General features: G+C 44.2%; 1 protein-coding gene across 2 annotated transcripts; it reads left to right on the forward strand.

Annotated features, from left to right (window-relative positions):
- LOC149972932 (uncharacterized) lies at window positions 1-3479 on the forward strand. Of its 2 annotated transcripts, none has more exons than XM_090213406.1 (2): window positions 1-1025; window positions 1086-3479. In XM_090213406.1, exons 1-2 carry the CDS (start codon window positions 141-143, stop codon window positions 2016-2018), a joined length of 1818 nt encoding a protein of 605 aa, XP_090069532.1. In that variant the 5' UTR covers window positions 1-140; the 3' UTR covers window positions 2019-3479. The 2 variants fall into 2 exon arrangements, with proteins under 2 accessions (XP_090069532.1, XP_090069533.1); XM_090213407.1 differs by having other exon boundaries at window positions 1119-3479.
- Window positions 3480-18988: the final 15509 nt, after the last annotated feature.

The following is an 18988-nucleotide window of genomic DNA, read 5'->3' on the forward strand; positions in this document are numbered from 1 at the left end:
CCTGGGGTCAAACATGTTTAAAGCCGTAGAAAAGTGATTTTTAATAAACACTCGTCACCTTAACTACTGATTAGCTTACAGGGACTGCTAGATCTATCGCCTTCTGCTTAGCGCTTCAGTCGTCTCTCCTCGCTGTAAACATGTCTGCTACGGGAAATCACTTGAAAACAGATGGTAGATTCTCAATCATTTGTCTTTTCAGAGTGACTATGTTGTATCCTGGATATTTAAAACCGTTAAAAACAGTTGGGGGTTTCCTTTGTAAAACGTTTTGTGGATTGAACTTTTCGTTCTTACTGGAGGCCCTCAGTACAGTACAGTACTTACTGGAGGCCCTCAGTACAGCAGTACAGTACTTACTGGAGGCCCTCAGTACAGCAGTACAGTACTTACTGGAGGCCCTCAGTACAGCAGTACAGTACTTACTGGAGGCCCTCAGTACAGCAGTACAGTACTTACTGGAGGCCCTCAGTACAGCAGTACAGTACTTACTGGAGGCCCTCAGTACAGCAGTACAGTACTTACTGGAGGCCCTCAGTACAGCAGTACAGTACTTACTGGAGGCCCTCAGTACAGCAGTACAGTACTTACTGGAGGCCCTCAGTACAGTACAGTACTTACTGGAGGCCCTCAGTACAGTACAGTACTTACTGGAGGCCCTCAGTACAGCAGTACAGTACTTACTGGAGGCCCTCAGTACAGTACTTACTGGAGGCCCTCAGTACAGCAGTACAGTACTTACTGGAGGCCCTCAGTACAGCAGTACAGTACTTACTGGAGGCCCTCAGTACAGCAGTACGGTACTTACTGGAGGCCCTCAGTACAGCAGTACGGTACTTACTGGAGGCCCTCAGTACAGCAGTACGGTACTTACTGGTGGCCCTCAGTACAGCAGTACAGTACTTACTGGTGGCCCTCAGTACAGCAGTATAGTACTTACTGGAGGCCCTCAGTACAGTACTTACTGGAGGCCCTCAGTACAGTACTTACTGGAGGCCCTCAGTACAGTACAGTACTTACTGGAGGTCCTCAGTACAGTACAGTACTTACTGGAGGCCCTCAGTACAGTACAGTACTTACTGGAGGCCCTCAGTACAGCAGTACAGTACTTACTGGAGGCCCTCAGTACAGCAGTACAGTACTTACTGGAGGCCCTCAGTACAGCAGTACAGTACTTACTGGAGGCCCTCAGTACAGCAGTACAGTACTTACTGGAGGCCCTCAGTACAGCAGTACAGTACTTACTGGGGGCCCTCAGTACAGCAGTACAGTACTTACTGGAGGCCCTCAGTACAGCAGTACAGTACTTACTGGAGGCCCTCAGTACAGCAGTACAGTACTTACTGGAGGCCCTCAGTACAGCAGTACAGTACTTACTGGAGGCCCTCAGTACAGTACAGTACTTACTGGAGGCCCTCAGTACAGTACTTACTGGAGGCCCTCAGTACAGTACAGTACTTACTGGAGGCCCTCAGTACAGTACAGTACTTACTGGAGGCCCTCAGTACAGTACTTACTGGAGGCCCTCAGTACAGCAGTACAGTACTTACTGGAGGCCCTCAGTACAGCAGTACAGTACTTACTGGAGGCCCTCAGTACAGCAGTACGGTACTTACTGGAGGCCCTCAGTACAGCAGTACGGTACTTACTGGAGGCCCTCAGTACAGCAGTACGGTACTTACTGGTGGCCCTCAGTACAGCAGTACAGTACTTACTGGAGGCCCTCAGTACAGTACTTACTGGAGGCCCTCAGTACAGTACTTACTGGAGGCCCTCAGTACAGTACAGTACTTACTGGAGGCCCTCAGTACAGCAGTACAGTACTTACTGGAGGCCCTCAGTACAGCAATACAGTACTTACTGGAGGCCCTCAGTACGGTAGTGCAGTACTTACTGGAGGCCCTCAGTACGGCAGTACAGTACTTACTGGAGGCCCTCAGTGCAGTACTTACTGGAGGCCCTCAGTACAGCAGTACAGTACTTACTGGAGGCCCTCAGTACTTAGCAAGTTTGGTTGAAGCTGTGAACGTGACAAAAAATACTATTTTCTTAGTTCTTTTGTTGATGATCGATACTTTTGAAAAACAAATAAGACCTTTACAATGCCACTGCCTCAGTGCCATTACCATGCAGTAATGACTTTAGCTACATGAAAATCTGCTCTATCTAAAGAATACGGAGCAATATTTACAATGTTTACTTCCTCTTAACTAAGTGTCATACTGTATGATACAGTGGCTGCAATGCATAACATGCAATGGTGAACAGGTTATGGTGAGGTTACTGTAGTGAACAGGTTATGGTGAGGTTACAGTAGTGAACAGGTTATGGTGAGGTTACAGTAGTGAACAGGTTATGGTGAGGTTACAGTAGTGAACAGGTTATGGTGAGGTTACAGTAGTGAACAGGTTATGGTGAGGTTACAGTAGTGAACAGGTTATGGTGAGGTTACAGTAGTGAACAGGTTATGGTGAGGTTACAGTAGTGAACAGGTTATGGTGAGGTTACAGTAGTGAACAGGTTATGGTGAGGTTACAGTAGTGAACAGGTTATGGTGAGGTTACAGTAGTGAACAGGTTATGGTGAGGTTACAGTAGTGAACAGGTTATGGTGAGGTTACAGTAGTGAACAGGTTATGGTGAGGTTACAGTAGTGAACAGGTTATGGTGAGGTTACAGTGGTGAAACTGAAGACCTCCTCTGATGAACATATTTACAGTAGCTCTGGTCCAGCTCTGTGCTCCAACGATCGTCGTCGTGAGAGAGTAGCCCGAACCACGCCCTGGACCAGAACTACATTTACATAGTTACAGAGGAGGGAAGTTACTGAATTTACAAAGCGTAATAATATACATTTTTACCATCCATTCAGAATCCCAACCGATTCTGCTACTTCTCCTGTTCTGTTCCTTGTTACTGTTACGTTACACCTCCTCCTTCGCCTTTCTGTAACTGATATATGTCCTGCAAAGTGCACATAAAATGTTGGAATGTCATTCAATTCAGCGTTGTTCTGACTGACACAGAAGTGGTTGAATAAAGAGCTTGTTTCTCTAGCTACCATCTGGCATGTTACCTTTTCATCACAGCTTATTATACTGTAATGTTATGACCACAAAACAACTCCAGACGTGTACACAGCGCCACCCTCACAAAAACAAAACAATTCAAGTTGATTTAAAGTGTTTTGTTCTACTTATCAGAATTTTTTGTTGTTGTTTTTTTGCAATTTTATGTCTCAAGAAACATCTAGTGACTTAATTGAATGGTTTTTCCTTGTGCTGTTTAACATTGTACAAAAAATGTTTTAGAATAATAGTGAAATGGAAAACCAAACGGAACCTGTTCATTGGCAGCGTTTAACTGTTCTGCATTGAGTAGAGGCTGTTCAATCTTCACATAAAACTACGCTTTGCGCTCCAATAAAATATATTTGTTACTTTATTTGTAAACTTAATAAATAAAAGTAATTTAAATTAATCAAGTTATTGGTCCTTTAATCTTGTCCTAAATGTTTTTGTTTTTTTATCCACATGTTTTAGTACCATCCACTACCACATGGGGGCAGTATATGACATATACTGTACTGTGCACTCGGAAAGTATTCAGACCCCTTGACTTTTAACACATTTTGTTACGTTTACAGACTTATTCTAAAATGGATTAAATAAATACAAAATCATCATCAATCTACACACAATACCCCATAATGACATCACAATACCCCATAATGACATCACAATACCCCATAATGACATCACAATACCCCATAATGACATCACAATACCCCATAATGACATCACAATACCCCATAATGACATCACAATACCCCATAATGACATCACAATACCCCATAATGACAAAGCCAAAACAGATTTGACATTTTTGCAGATTTATAAAATATAAGTATTTAGACCCTTTGCTATTATCTATCCATAGTCACTTTAATAACTCTACCTACATGTATATATTACCTCGACACCGGTGCCCCCGCACATTGACTTTGTACCGGTACAACAAACGTGTATATATATATATATATGTATACACAGCTCGCATTGATGTCCCATCCTGGATGAGCTGCACTACCTGAGCCACTTGTGTGGGTTGTGGACTCTCATGCTACCACTAGAGTGAAAGCACCGCCAGCATTCAAAAGTGACCAAAATATCAGCCAGGAAGCATAGGAACTGAGAAGTGGTCTGTGGTCACCACCTGCAGAACCACTCCTTTATTGGGGGTGTCTTGCTAATTGCCTATAATTTCCACCTGTTGTCTATTCCATTTGCACAACAGCATGTGAAATGTATTGTCATTCAGTGTTGCTTCCTAAGTGGACAGTTTTATTTCACAGAAGTGTGATTGACTTGGAGTTACATTGTGTTGTTTAAGTGTTCCCTTTATTTTTTTGAGCAGTGTATATAAACTCAGCAAAAAAAGAAACGTCCCTTTTTCAGGACCCTGACTTTCAATGATAATTCGTAAAAATCCAAGTAACTAAACAGATCTTTATTGTAAAGGGTTTAAACACTGTTTCCCATGCTTGTTCAATGAACCATAAACAATTAATGAACATGCACCATTAGGACACGAACAGCTCACGGACGGTAGGCAATTAAGGTCACAGTTATGAAAAATTAGGACACTAAAGAGGCCTTTCTACTGACTCTACTGAAAAACACCAAAAGAAAGATGCTCAGGGTCCCTGCTCATCTGCGTGAATGTGCCTTAGGCATTCTGCAAGGAGGCATGAGGACTACAGATGTGGCCAGGGAAATAAATTGCAATTTCAGTACTATGAGATGCCTAAGACAGCGCTACAGGGCGGACAGCTGATCGTCCTCTCAATGTCAGACCACGTTTAACAACACCTGCACAGGATCGGTACTGCCGAACATCACACCTGCGGGACAGGTACAGGATGGCAACAACAACTGCCCGAGTTACACCAGGAACGCACAATCCATCCATCAGTGCTCAGACTGTCCGCAATAGGCTGAGATATGCTGGACTGAGGGCTTGTAGGCCTGTTGTAAGGCAGGTCCTCACCAAACATCACCGGCAACAACGTCGCCTATGGGCACAAACCGTCACTGGACCAGACAGGACTGGCAAAAAGTGCTCTTCACTGACGAGTTGCGGTTTTGTCTCACCATGGGGGATGGTTGGATTCGTGTTTATCATCGAAGGAATGAGCGTTACACCGAGGCCTGTACTCTGGAGTGGGATTGATTTGGAGGTGGAGGGTCCGTCATGGTCTGGGGCGGTGTGTCACAGCATCATCAGACTGAGCTTGTTGTCATTGCAGGCAATCTCAATGCTGTGTGTTACAGGGAAGACATCCTCCTCCCTCATGTGGTCAGGATGAGCCTGCAGGAAGGGTACATGACCCTCCAGCATGACAATGCCACCAGCCATACTGCTCGTTCTGTTTGTGATTTCCTGCAAGACAGGAATGTCAGTGTTCTGCCATGACCAGCGTAGAGCCCAGATCTCAATCCCATTGAGCACATCTGGGACCTGTTGGATCGGAGGGTGAGGGCTAGGAGCCTTGGTGGAAGAGTGGGGTAACATCTCACAGCAAGAACTGGCAAATCAGCAGCTAGTGGCCACAACAGATACTGACTGTTACTTTTCATTTTGACCCCCCCCCCCCCTTTGTTTAGGGACACATTAATCCATTTCTGTTAGTCACATGTCTGTGGAACTTGTTCAGTTTATGTCTGTTGTTGAATCTAACTAATATTTACACATTAAGTTTGCTGAAGATAAACGCAGTTGACAGTGAGAGCATGTTTATTTGTTGAGTTTATATACAGTTGAAGTTGTAAGTTTACATCTACTTAGGTTGTTTTTCAACCACTCCACAAATTTCTTGTTAACAAACTATAGTTTTGGCAAGTTGGTTAGGACATCTACTTTGTGCATGACACAACTGTTCCAACTATTGTTTACAGACATATAATTCACTGTATCACAATTCCAGTGGGTCAGAAGTGTAAGTTGACTGGTGCCTTTAAACAGCTTGGAAAATTCGCCAAAATGATGTCATGGCTTTCGAAGCTTCTCATAGGCTAATTGACTTCATTTGAGTCAATTGGAGGTGTACCTGTGGATGTATTTCTAGGCCTACCTTCAAACTCAGTGCCTCTTTGCTTGACATCATGGGAAAATCAATTTCCAAATGCTTGAAGGTACCATGTTCATCTGTACAAACAATAGTATGCAAGTATAAACACCATGGGACCACGCAGACGACGTACCGCTCAGGAGACGCGTTCTGTCTCCTAGAGATGAACGTACTTTGGTGAGAAAAGTGCAAATCAATCCCAGAACAACAGCAAAGGACCTTGTGAAGATGCTGAAGGAAACAGGTACAAAAGTATCTATATCCACATTAAAACGAGTCCTATATCGACATAACCTGAAAGGCCACTCAGCAAGGAAGAAGCCACTGCTCCAAAACCTCCATAAAAAAGCCAGACTACGGTTTGCAACTACACATGGGGACGAAGATTGTACTTTTTCAGAAATGTTCTCTGGTCTGATGAAACAGAAATAGAACTGTTTGGCCATAATGACCATCGTTATGTTTGGAGGGAAAGGGGGAGGCTTGCAAACCGAAGAACACCATCCCAACCGTGAGGCACGGGGGTGGCAGCATCATGTTGTGGGGGTGCTTTGCTGCAGGAGGGACTGGTGCACTTCACAAAATAGATGTCATTATGAGGAAGGACAATTATGTGGAGATATTAAAGCAACATCTCAAGACATCAGTCAGGAAGTTAAATATTGGTCGCAAATGGGTCTTCCAAATGGACAAATACCCCAAGCAAGTTGTGGCAAAATGGCTCAAGGACAACAAAATCAAGGTATTGGAGTGGCCATCACAAAGCCCTGACCTCAATCCTATAGAACATTTGTGGGCAGAACTGAAAAAGTGTGTGTGAGCAAGTTGACCTACAAACCTGACTCAGTTACACCAGCTCTGTCAGGAGGAATGGGCCAAAATTCACCCAACTTGTGGGAAGCTTGTGGAAGGCTACCCGAAACGTGTGACCCAAGTTAAACAATTTAAAGGCAATGCTAACAAATACTAATTGAGTGTATGTAAACTTCTGACCCACTGGGAATGTGATGAAAGAAATAAAAGCTGAAATTAATTATTCTCTCTACTATTGTTCTGACATTTTACATTCTTAAAATAAAGTGGTGATCCTAACTGACCTAAGACAGAGAATTTTTATTAGGATTAAATGTCAGGAATTGTGATAAACTGAGTTAGCTAAGGTGTATGTAAACTCCCTGCTTCTACTGTAAATAGGTATCTCATAACTGATTTGGGATCAGTTTTGCTGTTTAGATCACAATATATAACAGAAGGGACCTGATCCCGGATCAGCACGTTTGCCCTGAGACGCTTTAAACTGGACATAAGACCTCTGCTGGTCTCTCTGTTTCTATAGACGGTTGGCTGGGCAGTACTGAAACATACTATCTGATCGTGTTACAGGTTGCACAATACATTATTATAGACAGACTGAATGACTTACGCTTGTGACTGAGAGCCAATTGGGAGGCAGGCTGGTGGGAGACTGGGAAAACTAGTGTTTGTCAGTCGTCATGGATTCTGTGGAAAGAATGAAGTGGATGGGAAGCGGGGAAGGAAAAGGGAATTACTTTAGGAACAATATTCCACAACAGAGCTGCACTACTCTGATATAAATCACAGAGGAATAAGGCTCCCTCCCAAGTGGCACACCATTCTCTATGTAGTGCACTGCTTTTAACCAGGGCCCTGTGCAAAAGTAGTGCACTATGTAGGGAATAGGGTACCATTTGGGACACAACCACAAGCCCCTCTCCATGCACACACCACTAGTGGCTAATCAAGTAACCATTCAGGTCTGAGACCAATAGAAAGTCGTCAAGGGAAGGAAATGCATTGTTTCTTCTGGTGATTGAGTGTTTGTATACGTCAGTAAAATAATTAGTGATTGTATGAAATCAGGGCGGCCATCTTGTTAACGGTACCTCCTTATCTGATGAAAATGAAAAATGCATTTCCTTAATTTATTTTCTTATCCAGAAATGTCCTACAAGAACACACACTGTATAGGACTCAGTTAGTGCCTTGCGTTCCTCTGTGTGTGTGTGTGTGGTGTATTGGTGTGGTGTGTGTGTTCCTGTGTGTGTGTGTGTGTGCCGCCTCAGCTCAACAGATTGACACAGTCAAGTCTGTCCCATGTTGGCTGAAGTAGGCAATATGCATTCCTCTGATTCTCTTGTATTTGTGCTGAGTAGATGCTCCCCCCCCCACCATAGGAAAGTGGAACTTGGCAGTCCTCCCCCTGTTTCATGACATACAGTATTTGCCCCTCGCTGTGCTTTTGTTGCCAAATTATGAACCCTGTTGGGCTGGACTGAGATCATGTAGAGGCTGGCACCCTCTATCACACCAGATAGGTGCAGTGAAATGTGTTGTTTTACAGGGTCAGCCATAGTAGTATGGTACCCCTGGAGCAAATTAGGGTTAAGTGCTTTGCTCAAGGGCACATTGGCAGATTTGTTTACCTTGTCGGCTCGGGTATTCAAACCTTTTCCGTTACTTGCCAAACTCTATCCGCTAGGCTACCTGCCCCCAAGGGTAGGAGTGCTGTTCTGGGATCAGGTCCCCCCCCCCCCCCCTGTTCATATAATCATATTCACTAGGATCTAGAACACATCCTGGATCAGCACTCTGAGATGTTGAGTCCCTCATCAGTCCAGACCTGAGGAAAGAGCCAACCTGTGGTGGAAAAAGCTCACTGAGAATCATCCGGTAGACCGTCACTGAGAATCATCCGGTAGACCGTCACTGAGAATCATCCGGTAGACCGTCACTGAGAATCATCCGGTAGACCGTCACTGAGAATCATCCGGTAGACCGTCACTGAGAATCATCCGGTAGACCGTCCAGTTATCTGTTAACTGACGGAAATGTAACATGTTGACTAATTAATGTTCTCTCCTTCAATCTCTAGAGGTTTGTTACAGCTGGTGGGATGATACAGGGTGCTCCTCTAGGTTTTAATCTGCCATTAGAACCTTAGGCGTCAGTCTATATAAAGGCCTTTCAACGAGATCTTCCTGTTTCATGATATTTGCACGGGAAGGTTATCCCAGTGAGAGTTTTATTATGGACAAACTCACTGCCCTCATTCTGGGTGAAGAGGAGGGCTTTCTTTCCTCTCGTGAGGCTTGGGAGATGGTACGGGGCAAGCCGAGCTCCTCTGACCCCTGTATGAAGAACCATTGCACAAATATAGGCTAGACTAGATTGTACTCAAAAGTCCATTTGAGGAATTGAGGAAATGTTCTAGCCATCTCTTAAAAATAAATAGCTGTCAAAGTAAATTATCATTAATCTAAAGACGAGAAATGACCCTGCTTCAAAACAGTAGCCCAACAGTAGGGTGTCAAATCAAAAACACATATTTTTACCAATACTGTAGATCAATATGTTAATTGTGTAGATACTTCTCTAAGAAAACCTATGGTCCAAACCTCATGTCTCTATCATAATCTGCTCAGAAGATATTGGAGTTTTTACCGTTGTAGGATGATGGCCAGAATTAGGGTGACTAAATCAATGGAGGCCAGATGAAAAAGTTGTCAAAAAAAACAGGAAAATTGCATCTGGTCAGCAAGGCTGGATTCTGTGTGAGAATGAAAGGTAACTGGCAACCTGACAGGATCCCTTTCCTGTTGGTCTCGTCTTCTTTCTACTCCAACCTGACAGGATCCCGTTGCTCTCGTCTTCTTTCTACTCCAACCTGACAGGATCCCGTTGCTCTCGTCTTCTTTCTACTCCAACCTGACAGGATCCCGTTAATCTCGTCTTCTTTCTACTCCAACCTGACAGGATCCCGTTGCTCTCGTCTTCTTTCTACTCCAACCTGACAGGATCCCTTTCCTGTTGCTCTCGTCTTCTTTCTACTCCAACCTGACAGGATCCCTTTCCTGTTGCTCTCGTCATCTTTCTACTCCAACCTGACAGGATCCCTTTTCTGTTGCTCTCGTCTTCTTTCTACTCCAACCTGACAGGATCCCTTTCCTGTTGGTCTCGTCTTCTTCCTACTCCAACCTGACAGGATCCCGTTGCTCTCGTCTTCTTTCTACTCCAACCTGACAGGATCCCGTTGCTCTCGTCTTCTTTCTACGCCAACCTGACAGGATCCCTTTCCTGTTGCTCTCGTCTTCTTTCTACTCCAACCTGACAGGATCCCTTTCCTGTTGCTCTCGTCTTCTTTCTACTCCAACCTGACAGGATCCCTTTCCTGTTGCTCTCGTCTTCTTTCTACTCCAACCTGACAGGATCCCTTTCCTGTTGGTCTCGTCATCTTTCTACTCCAACCTGACAGGATCCCTTTCCTGTTGCTCTCGTCTTCTTTCTACTCCAACCTGACAGGATCCCTTTCCTGTTGGTCTCGTCATCTTTCTACTCCAACCTGACAGGATCCCTTTCCTGTTGGTCTCGTCTTCTTTCTACTCCAACCTGACAGGATCCCTTTCCTGTTGGTCTCGTCATCTTTCTACTCCAACCTGACAGGATCCCTTTCCTGTTGGTCTCGTCATCTTTCTACTCCAACCTGACAGGATCCCTTTCCTGTTGCTCTCGTCTTCTTTCTACTCCAACCTGACAGGATCCCTTTCCTGTTGCTCTCGTCTTCTTTCTACTCCAACCTGACAGGATCCCTTTCCTGTTGCTCTCGTCTTCTTTCTACTCCAACCTGACAGGATCCCTTTCCTGTTGGTCTCGTCATCTTTCTACTCCAACCTGACAGGATCCCTTTCCTGTTGCTCTCGTCTTCTTTCTACTCCAACCTGACAGGATCCCTTTCCTGTTGCTCTCGTCTTCTTTCTACTCCAACCTGACAGGATCCCTTTCCTGTTGGTCTCGTCTTCTTTCTACTCAAACCTGACAGGATCCCTTTCCTGTTGGTCTCGTCATCTTTCTACTCAAACCTGACAGGATCCCTTTCCTGTTGGTCTCGTCTTCTTTCTACTCCAACCTGACAGGATCCCTTTCCTGTTGGTCTCGTCTTCTTTCTACTCCAACCTGACAGGATCCCGTTGCTCTCGTCTTCTTTCTACTCCAACCTGACAGGATCCTGTTGCTCTCGTCTTCTTTCTACTCCAACCTGACAGGATCCCTTTCCCGTTGCTCTCGTCTTCTTTCTACTCCAACCTGACAGGATCCCGTTGCTCTCGTCTTCTTTCTACTCCAACCTGACAGGATCCCGTTGCTCTCGTCTTCTTTCTACTCCAACCTGACAGGATCCCGTTGCTCTCGTCTTCTTTCTACTCCAACCTGACAGGATCCCGTTGCTCTCGTCTTCTTTCTACTCCAACCTGACAGGATCCCTTTCCCGTTGCTCTCGTCTTCTTTCTACTCCAACCTGACAGGATCCCTTTCCTGTTGGTCTCGTCATCTTTCTACTCAAACCTGACAGGATCCCTTTCCTGTTGGTCTCGTCTTCTTTCTACTCCAACCTGACAGGATCCCTTTCCTGTTGGTCTCGTCTTCTTTCTACGCCAACCTGACAGGATCCTGTTGCTCTCGTCTTCTTTCTACTCCAACCTGACAGGATCCTGTTGGTCTCGTCTTCTTTCTACTCCAACCCGAAGGACATAAATCAATATTAGAGTTGAGATGGATATATGTATTTTTGTATTTCCATATTTTTAATAAGCTTTTTCATATTAATTTGACATTTCTGTTCTTCCTTTTTACACCAAAACAAGTGTATCCCTGTGAAAGGTCAACGGAGCACTGAGCATGTACCTGTTACCCAGCTGTTTTATTGTCAGAGCTTTTTACATGTCATTCTGCTGGTGTCGTGCTCATTTAGCTTTCTGCCACCACGGAAACAACTCTGTCAACAGAGCTCTGTGTTTATTATGGGATGTATTAGGTTAGGAGAAACCTGCACCACTCTGTCAACAGAGCTCTGTGTTTATTATGGGGTGTATTAGGTTAGGAGAAACCTGCACCACTCTGTCAACAGAGCTCTGTGTTTATTATGGGATGTATTAGGTTAGGAGAAACCTGCACCACTCTGTCAACAGAGCTCTGTGTTTATTATGGGGTGTATTAGGTTAGGAGAAACCTGCACCACTCTGTCAACAGAGCTCTGTGTTTATTATGGGATGTAATAGGTTAGGAGAAACCTGCACCACTCTGTCAACAGAGCTCTATGTTTATTATGGGATGTAATAGGTTAGGAGAAACCTGCACCACTCTGTCAACAGAGCTCTGTGTTTATTATGGGATGTATTAGGTTAGGAGAAACCTGCAACACTCTGTCAAACATAGCTCTGTGTTTATTATGGGGTGTATTAGGTTAGGAGAAACCTGCACCACTCTGTCAACAGAGCTCTGTGTTTATTATGGGATGTATTAGGTTTACGAACTCTGACTTTTGGGCTATAAAGGGAAAGGTAATGTTAATGAGATGTTAATGAGATGTTAGAGAAAGACCCCAATGAACTATTCAGAACATGAATAATGATATTTGTCTTGGTAAAATGTATCTTATAATAACATAAGGAAGTGAAATGTAATCACCAAAGCACCGTACAAACAGGGACTTTGTGTGGGCTCTCTGTCTCTCTCTCTCTCTGTCTCTGTTCGTGTACAATTAGCTGTGTTAAATCGGGGTGCTCTTTTCACTGACAGGCTGAGTGGCCTGTCTTCTCTCTGCTGAGGAGACAGAGAGCTGATCAGGTAAACAACAGCCCACTCAACCACGTCCTGTTGTCATGGGAACCTCCTACTAATCTGACCTTGTACAATACAGTGCTGTGACAATAGTAGTGGCTAGTTCATCACCGTTGTATTCTGATGCTAAGCCCGTTGCTTACTTTTAACAGCTGTAAATAGTCTATTCATAACACCCACATAAACATGAACTCTCACGACTGGAAATGTTAGGCGATGATTTGGAGGTTGTTTTTGAGAGTAAAAATGAGTCACTACAAGCGTTCTACCTTACTTCAACACTCCCTGTGGAGACCTACTGTTCCCCTGTCTGTCACCCCCTCCCCCTCCCTGTCACCCCCTCCCCCTCCCTGTGGAGACCTACTGTTCCCCTGTCTGTCACCCCCTCCCTGTGGAGACCTACTGTTCCCCTCTCTGTCACCCCACCCCCCTCCCTGTGGAGACCTACTGTTCTGTTCCCCCTCTCCGTCACCCCATCCCCCCCTCGGTCACCCCATCCCCCCCTCGGTCACCCCATCCCCCTCTCTGTCACCCCATCCCCCTCTCTGTCACCCCACCCCCCTCCCTGTAGAGACCTACTGTTCCCCCTCTCTGTCACTCCATCCCCCTCTCTGTCACCCCACCCCCCTCCCTGTAGAGACCTACTGTTCCCCCTCTCTGTCACTCCATCCCCCTCTTCTCTCTGTCACTCCATCCCCCTCTCGGTCACCCCATCCCCCTCTCGGTCACTCCATCCCCTCTTCTCTCTGATACTCCATCCCCTCCTCTTCCAAGCTTCTATTGGATCCTCCCTACATGCTCCTGGGCCAAACTGACAGGGCTGCCCTCTCACCCTGCCTGCTGATAAATGGACGTGCTGTGAGATCACAGCTACCACTCACACACTCCCTGCCAGCCTCCGACTAACCCTCTGAACTCTTTCTCACGCTTCTCCAATCCCACCATGAAGCTCGTCTTTTGAAGGAGGATCTCCTGGAACGGAATCAGCACACCATGTGTTGTTGCCTCTGAACAAAGGAACATGGTTTTGGAAGAAACAAGGGGGCAATTAGAAGTTGGAGCAGAGGGCTCCCTTCGTCAAAGCCCTCGGTTAGACATTGTGGTCTGTGAAAATATGCAAAACTCTCTCTCTCACTGGTGGAGGAAGGTGATTGGATTTAGTTAAGCAGCCAGTTCAAAGCCAGTTGAAAACCAGTGTGAGGCTGTGGGAAAGTGGTTTGTGGGAGAGAGAGTTTAGCTAAGGACAACATGAGACTGAGACAACTGTCCACACGACTTTAGTCACTGTTAAGAACACACACATACACACTCGTCTCTCTCTCGCTCTCACACACTCTCTCACACACACACACACACACACTCTGACACACTGAGATAGTGTGTTTTATAGCCCATGAAGACATACGTATGATTTTCCTCTCACCAGGGGACTAAGGAAACTTTGGTCAAGGTGACACCCCCAGGGTCAACCTCCCTCCAGCCACTGTCCTCACCTGTTCATTCTGCCCCAGTTGCAGTGAAGGTTATCAGGCAGAAAGAGGCTGTTACTGACCCTGCTGTGGATGGGGGTTGTTTAGGTTTGTTTTGTATACAGAGAAAAGTCAGTCACCCTAACAGAGGACACTGTCCCGTACGCCTGCTGATGGACTAGAGATTAGACTGGGAATCTGCCTTTACCATCTCACTAAGTTACACCATCTCTAGAAGCCTTACCATCTCTCTAAACTACACCATCTCTCTAAACTACACCATCTCTCTAAGCCTTTACCATCTCTCTAAGCCTTTACCATCTCTCTAAGCCTTTACCATCTCTCTAAGCCTTTACCATCTCTCTAAGCCTTTACCATCTCTCTAAGTTACACCATCTCTCTAAACTACACCATCTCTCTAAGCCTTTACCATCTCTCTAAGTTACACCATCTCTGTAAACTACACCATCTCTCTAAGCCTTTACCATTTCTCTAAGTTACACCATCTCTAGAAGCCTTACCATCTCTCTAAGTTATACCATCTCTCTAAGTTACACCATCTCTCTAAGCTACACCATCTCTAGAAGCCTTACCATCATTCTAAACTACACCATCTCTCTAAGTTACATCATCTCTCTAAGTTACACCATCTCTCTAAGCTACACCATCTCTCTAAGTTACACCATCTCTCTAAGCCTTTACCATCTCTCTAAGTTACACCATCTCTCTAAGCTACACCATCTCTCTAAGCTACACCATCTCTCTAAGCTAAACCATCTCTCTAAGCTACACCATCTCTCTAAGCCTTTACCATCTCTCTAAGCCTTTACCATCTCTCTAAGCCTTTACCATCTCTCTAAGCCTTTACCATCTCTCTAAGTTACACCATCTCTCTAAGTTACACCATCTCTCTAAGTTACACCATCTCTCTAAGTTACACCATCTCTCTAAGTTACACCATCTCTCTAAACTACACCATCTCTCTAAGTTACACCATCTCTCTGTTACACCATCTCTCTAAGCTACACCATCTCTCTAAGCTACACCATCTCTCTAAGCTACACCATCTCTCTAAGTTACACCATCTCTCTAAGTAACACCATCTCTAAGCCTTTACCATCTCTCTAAGTTACACCATCTCTCTAAACTACACCATCTCTCTAAACTACACCATCTCTCTAAACTACACCATCTCTCTAAGCCTTTACCATCTATCTAAGTTACACCATCTCTCTAAGTTACACCATCTCTCTAAGTTACACCATCTCTCTAAGCCTTTACCATCTCTCTAAGTTACACCATCTCTCTAAACTACACCATCTCTCTAAGCCTTTACCATCTCTCTAAGCTACACCATCTCTCTAAGCCTTTACCATCTCTCTAAGCTACACCATCTCTCTAATCCTTTACCATCTCTCTAAACTACACCATCTCTCTAAACTACACCATCTCTCTAAGTTACACCATATCTCTAAGTTACACCATCTCTCTAAGTTACACCATCTCTCTAAGTTACACCATCTCTCTAAGTTACACCATCTCTCTAAGTTACACCATCTCTCTAAGCTACACCATCTCTCTAAGTTACACCATCTCTCTAAGTTACACCATCTCTCTAAGTTACACCATCTCTCTAAGCTACACCATCTCTCTAAACTACACCATCTCTCTAAGTTACACCATCTCTCTAAGTTACACCATCTCTCTAAGTTACACCGTCTCTCTAAGTTACACCGTCTCTCTAAGTTACACCATATCTCTAAGTTACACCATCTCTCTAAGTTACACCATCTCTCTAAGTTACACCATCTCTCTAAGTTACACCATCTCTCTAAGTTACACCATATCTCTAAGTTACACCATCTCTCTAAGTTACACCATCTCTCTAAGTTACACCATCTCTCTAAGTTACACCATCTCTCTAAGTTACACCATCTCTCTAAGTTACACCATCTCTCTAAGCTACACCATCTCTCTAAGCTACACCATCTCTCTAAGTTACACCATCTCTCTCTAAGTTACACCATCTCTCTAAGTTACACCATCTCTCTAAGTTACACCATCTCTCTAAGTTACACCATCTCTCTAAGCTACACCATCTCTCTAAGCCTTTACCATCTATCTAAGTTACACCATCTCTCTAAGTTACACCATCTCTCTAAGTTACATCATCTCTCTAAGCCTTTACCATCTCTCTAAGCCTTTACCATCTCTCTAAACTACACCATCTCTCTAAGCCTTTACCATCTCTCTAAGCTACACCATCTCTCTAAGCCTTTACCATCTCTCTAAGCTACACCATCTCTCTAATCCTTTACCATCTCTCTAAACTACACCATCTCTCTAAGTTACACCATCTCTCTAAGTTACACCATCTCTCTAAGTTACACCATCTCTCTAAGTTACACCATATCTCTAAGTTACACCATCTCTCTAAGTTACACCATCTCTCTAAGTTACACCATCTCTCTAAGTTACACCATCTCTCTAAGTTACACCATCTCTCTAAGCTACACCATCTCTCTAAGTTACACCATCTCTCTAAGTTACACCATCTCTCTAAGTTACACCATCTCTCTAAGTTACACCATCTCTCTAAGTTACACCATCTCTCTAAGCTACACCATCTCTCTAAACTACACCATCTCTCTAAGTTACACCATCTCTCTAAGTTACACCGTCTCTCTAAGTTACACCGTCTCTCTAAGTTACACCATCTCTCTAAGTTACACCATCTCTCTAAGTTACACCATCTCTCTAAGTTACACCATCTCTCTAAGCTTACACCATCTCTCTAAGCTACACCATCTCTCTAAGTTACACCATCTCTCTAAGTTACACCATCTCTCTAAGTTACACCATCTCTCTAAGTTACACCATCTATCTAAACTACACCATCTCTCTAAACTACACCATCTCTCTAAGTTACACCATCTCTCTGTTACACCATCTCTCTGTTACACCATCTCTCTAAGCTACACCATCTCTCTAAGCTACACCATCTCTCTAAGTTACACCATCTCTCTAAGTAACACCATCTCTAAGCCTTTACCATCTCTCTAAGCTACACCATCTCTCTAAGCTACACCATCTCTCTAAGCTACACCATCTCTCTAAGTTACACCATCTCTCTAAGTAACACCATCTCTAAGCCTTTACCATCTCTCTAAGTTACACCATCTCTCTAAACTACACCATCTCTCTAAACTACACCATCTCTCTAAACTACACCATCTCTCTAAGCCTTTACCATCTATCTAAGTTACACCATCTCTCTAAGTTACACCATCTCTCTAAGTTACACCATCTCTCTAAGCCTTTACCATCTCTCTAAACTACACCATCTCTCTAAACTACACCATCTCTCTAAGCCTTTACCATCTCTCTAAACTACACCATCTCTCTAAACTACACCATCTCTCTAAGTTACACCATCTCTCTACGTTACACCATCACTCTAAACTACACCATCTCTCTAAACTACACCATCTCTCTAAGCTACACCATCTCTAAGTTACACCATCTCTCTAAACTACACCATCTCTCTAAGTTACACCATCTCTCTAAGTTACACCATCTCTCTAAGTTACACCATCTCTCTAAGTTACACCATCTCTCTAAGTTACACCATCTCTCTAAGTTACACCATCTCTCTAAGTTACACCATCTCTCTAAGTTACACCATCTCTCTAAGCTACACCATCTCTCTAAACTACACCATCTCTCTAAACTACACCATCTCTCTAAGCCTTTACCATCTATCTAAACTACACCATCTCTCTAAGCTACACCATCTCTCTAAGCTACACCATCTCTCTAAACTACACCATCTCTCTAAACTACACCATCTCTCTAAGCCTTACCATCTCTCTAAGTTACACCATCTCTCTAAACTACACCATCTCTCTAAGTTACACCATCTCTCTAAGTTACACCATCTCTCTAAACTACACCATCTCTCTAAACTACACCATCTCTCTTAACTACACCATATCTAAGTTACACCATCTCTCTAAACTACACCATCTCTCTAAGTTACACCATCTCTCTAAGTTACACCATCTCTCTATGCTTGCTGTGCGTACATCTCTCTTTCTTACACACACACACACACACACACACACACACTGAACTAATGATAGAGCATCCAGGACCAGGGTTTCCTATCCCTGATCTAATGATAGAGCATCCAAGTCCAGGGTTTCCTGCCCCTGATCTAATGATAGAGCATCCAAGTCCAGGGTTTCCTGCCACTGATCTAATGATAGAACATCCAGGACCAGGGTTTCCTATCCCTGATCTAATGATAGAACATCCAGGACCAGGGTCTCCTATCCCTGATCTAATGATAGAGCATCCAGGACCAGGGTTTCCTGCCACTGATCTAATGATAGAACATCCTGGACCAGGGTTTCCTATCCCTGATCTAATGATAGAGCATCCAGGACCAGGGTCTCCTATCCCTGATCTAATGATAGAGCACTATGGTCACCCTGTCAGGTGGAACATTTCTCTGGTACTTCATCAACTGATATAGGATCAGTTTTCCCTTACGCTGTTCTGATCTAAACCATGTGGGATACATAATGAGACTGGTCTTGGAACGGTTTGTACACATATACACACACTCACTGCCTCTCAGGGACCAACCCCACTGTGTTTAACTGGCTCTATAGCAGTATTATACCAACCCCACTGTGTTTAACTGGCTCTATAGCAGTATTATACCAACCCCACTGTGTTTAACTGGCTCTATA

This window comes from Oncorhynchus mykiss, chromosome 21 (assembly GCF_057628025.1).
Source record: "Oncorhynchus mykiss isolate SJ-2025 chromosome 21, ASM5762802v1, whole genome shotgun sequence".
NCBI lineage: Eukaryota > Metazoa > Chordata > Actinopteri > Salmoniformes > Salmonidae > Oncorhynchus > Oncorhynchus mykiss.

Excerpts from the sequence above, each read along its gene's own strand:
- LOC149972932 (XM_090213406.1), top strand. The coding sequence starts at position 141 with ATGTCTGCTACGGGAAATCACTTGAAAACAGATGGTAGATTCTCAATC. Across the intron at positions 1,026-1,085 it reads CAGTACAGTACTTACTGGAG|GCCCTCAGTACAGCAGTACA; the intron begins GTCCTCAGTACA and ends TACTTACTGGAG.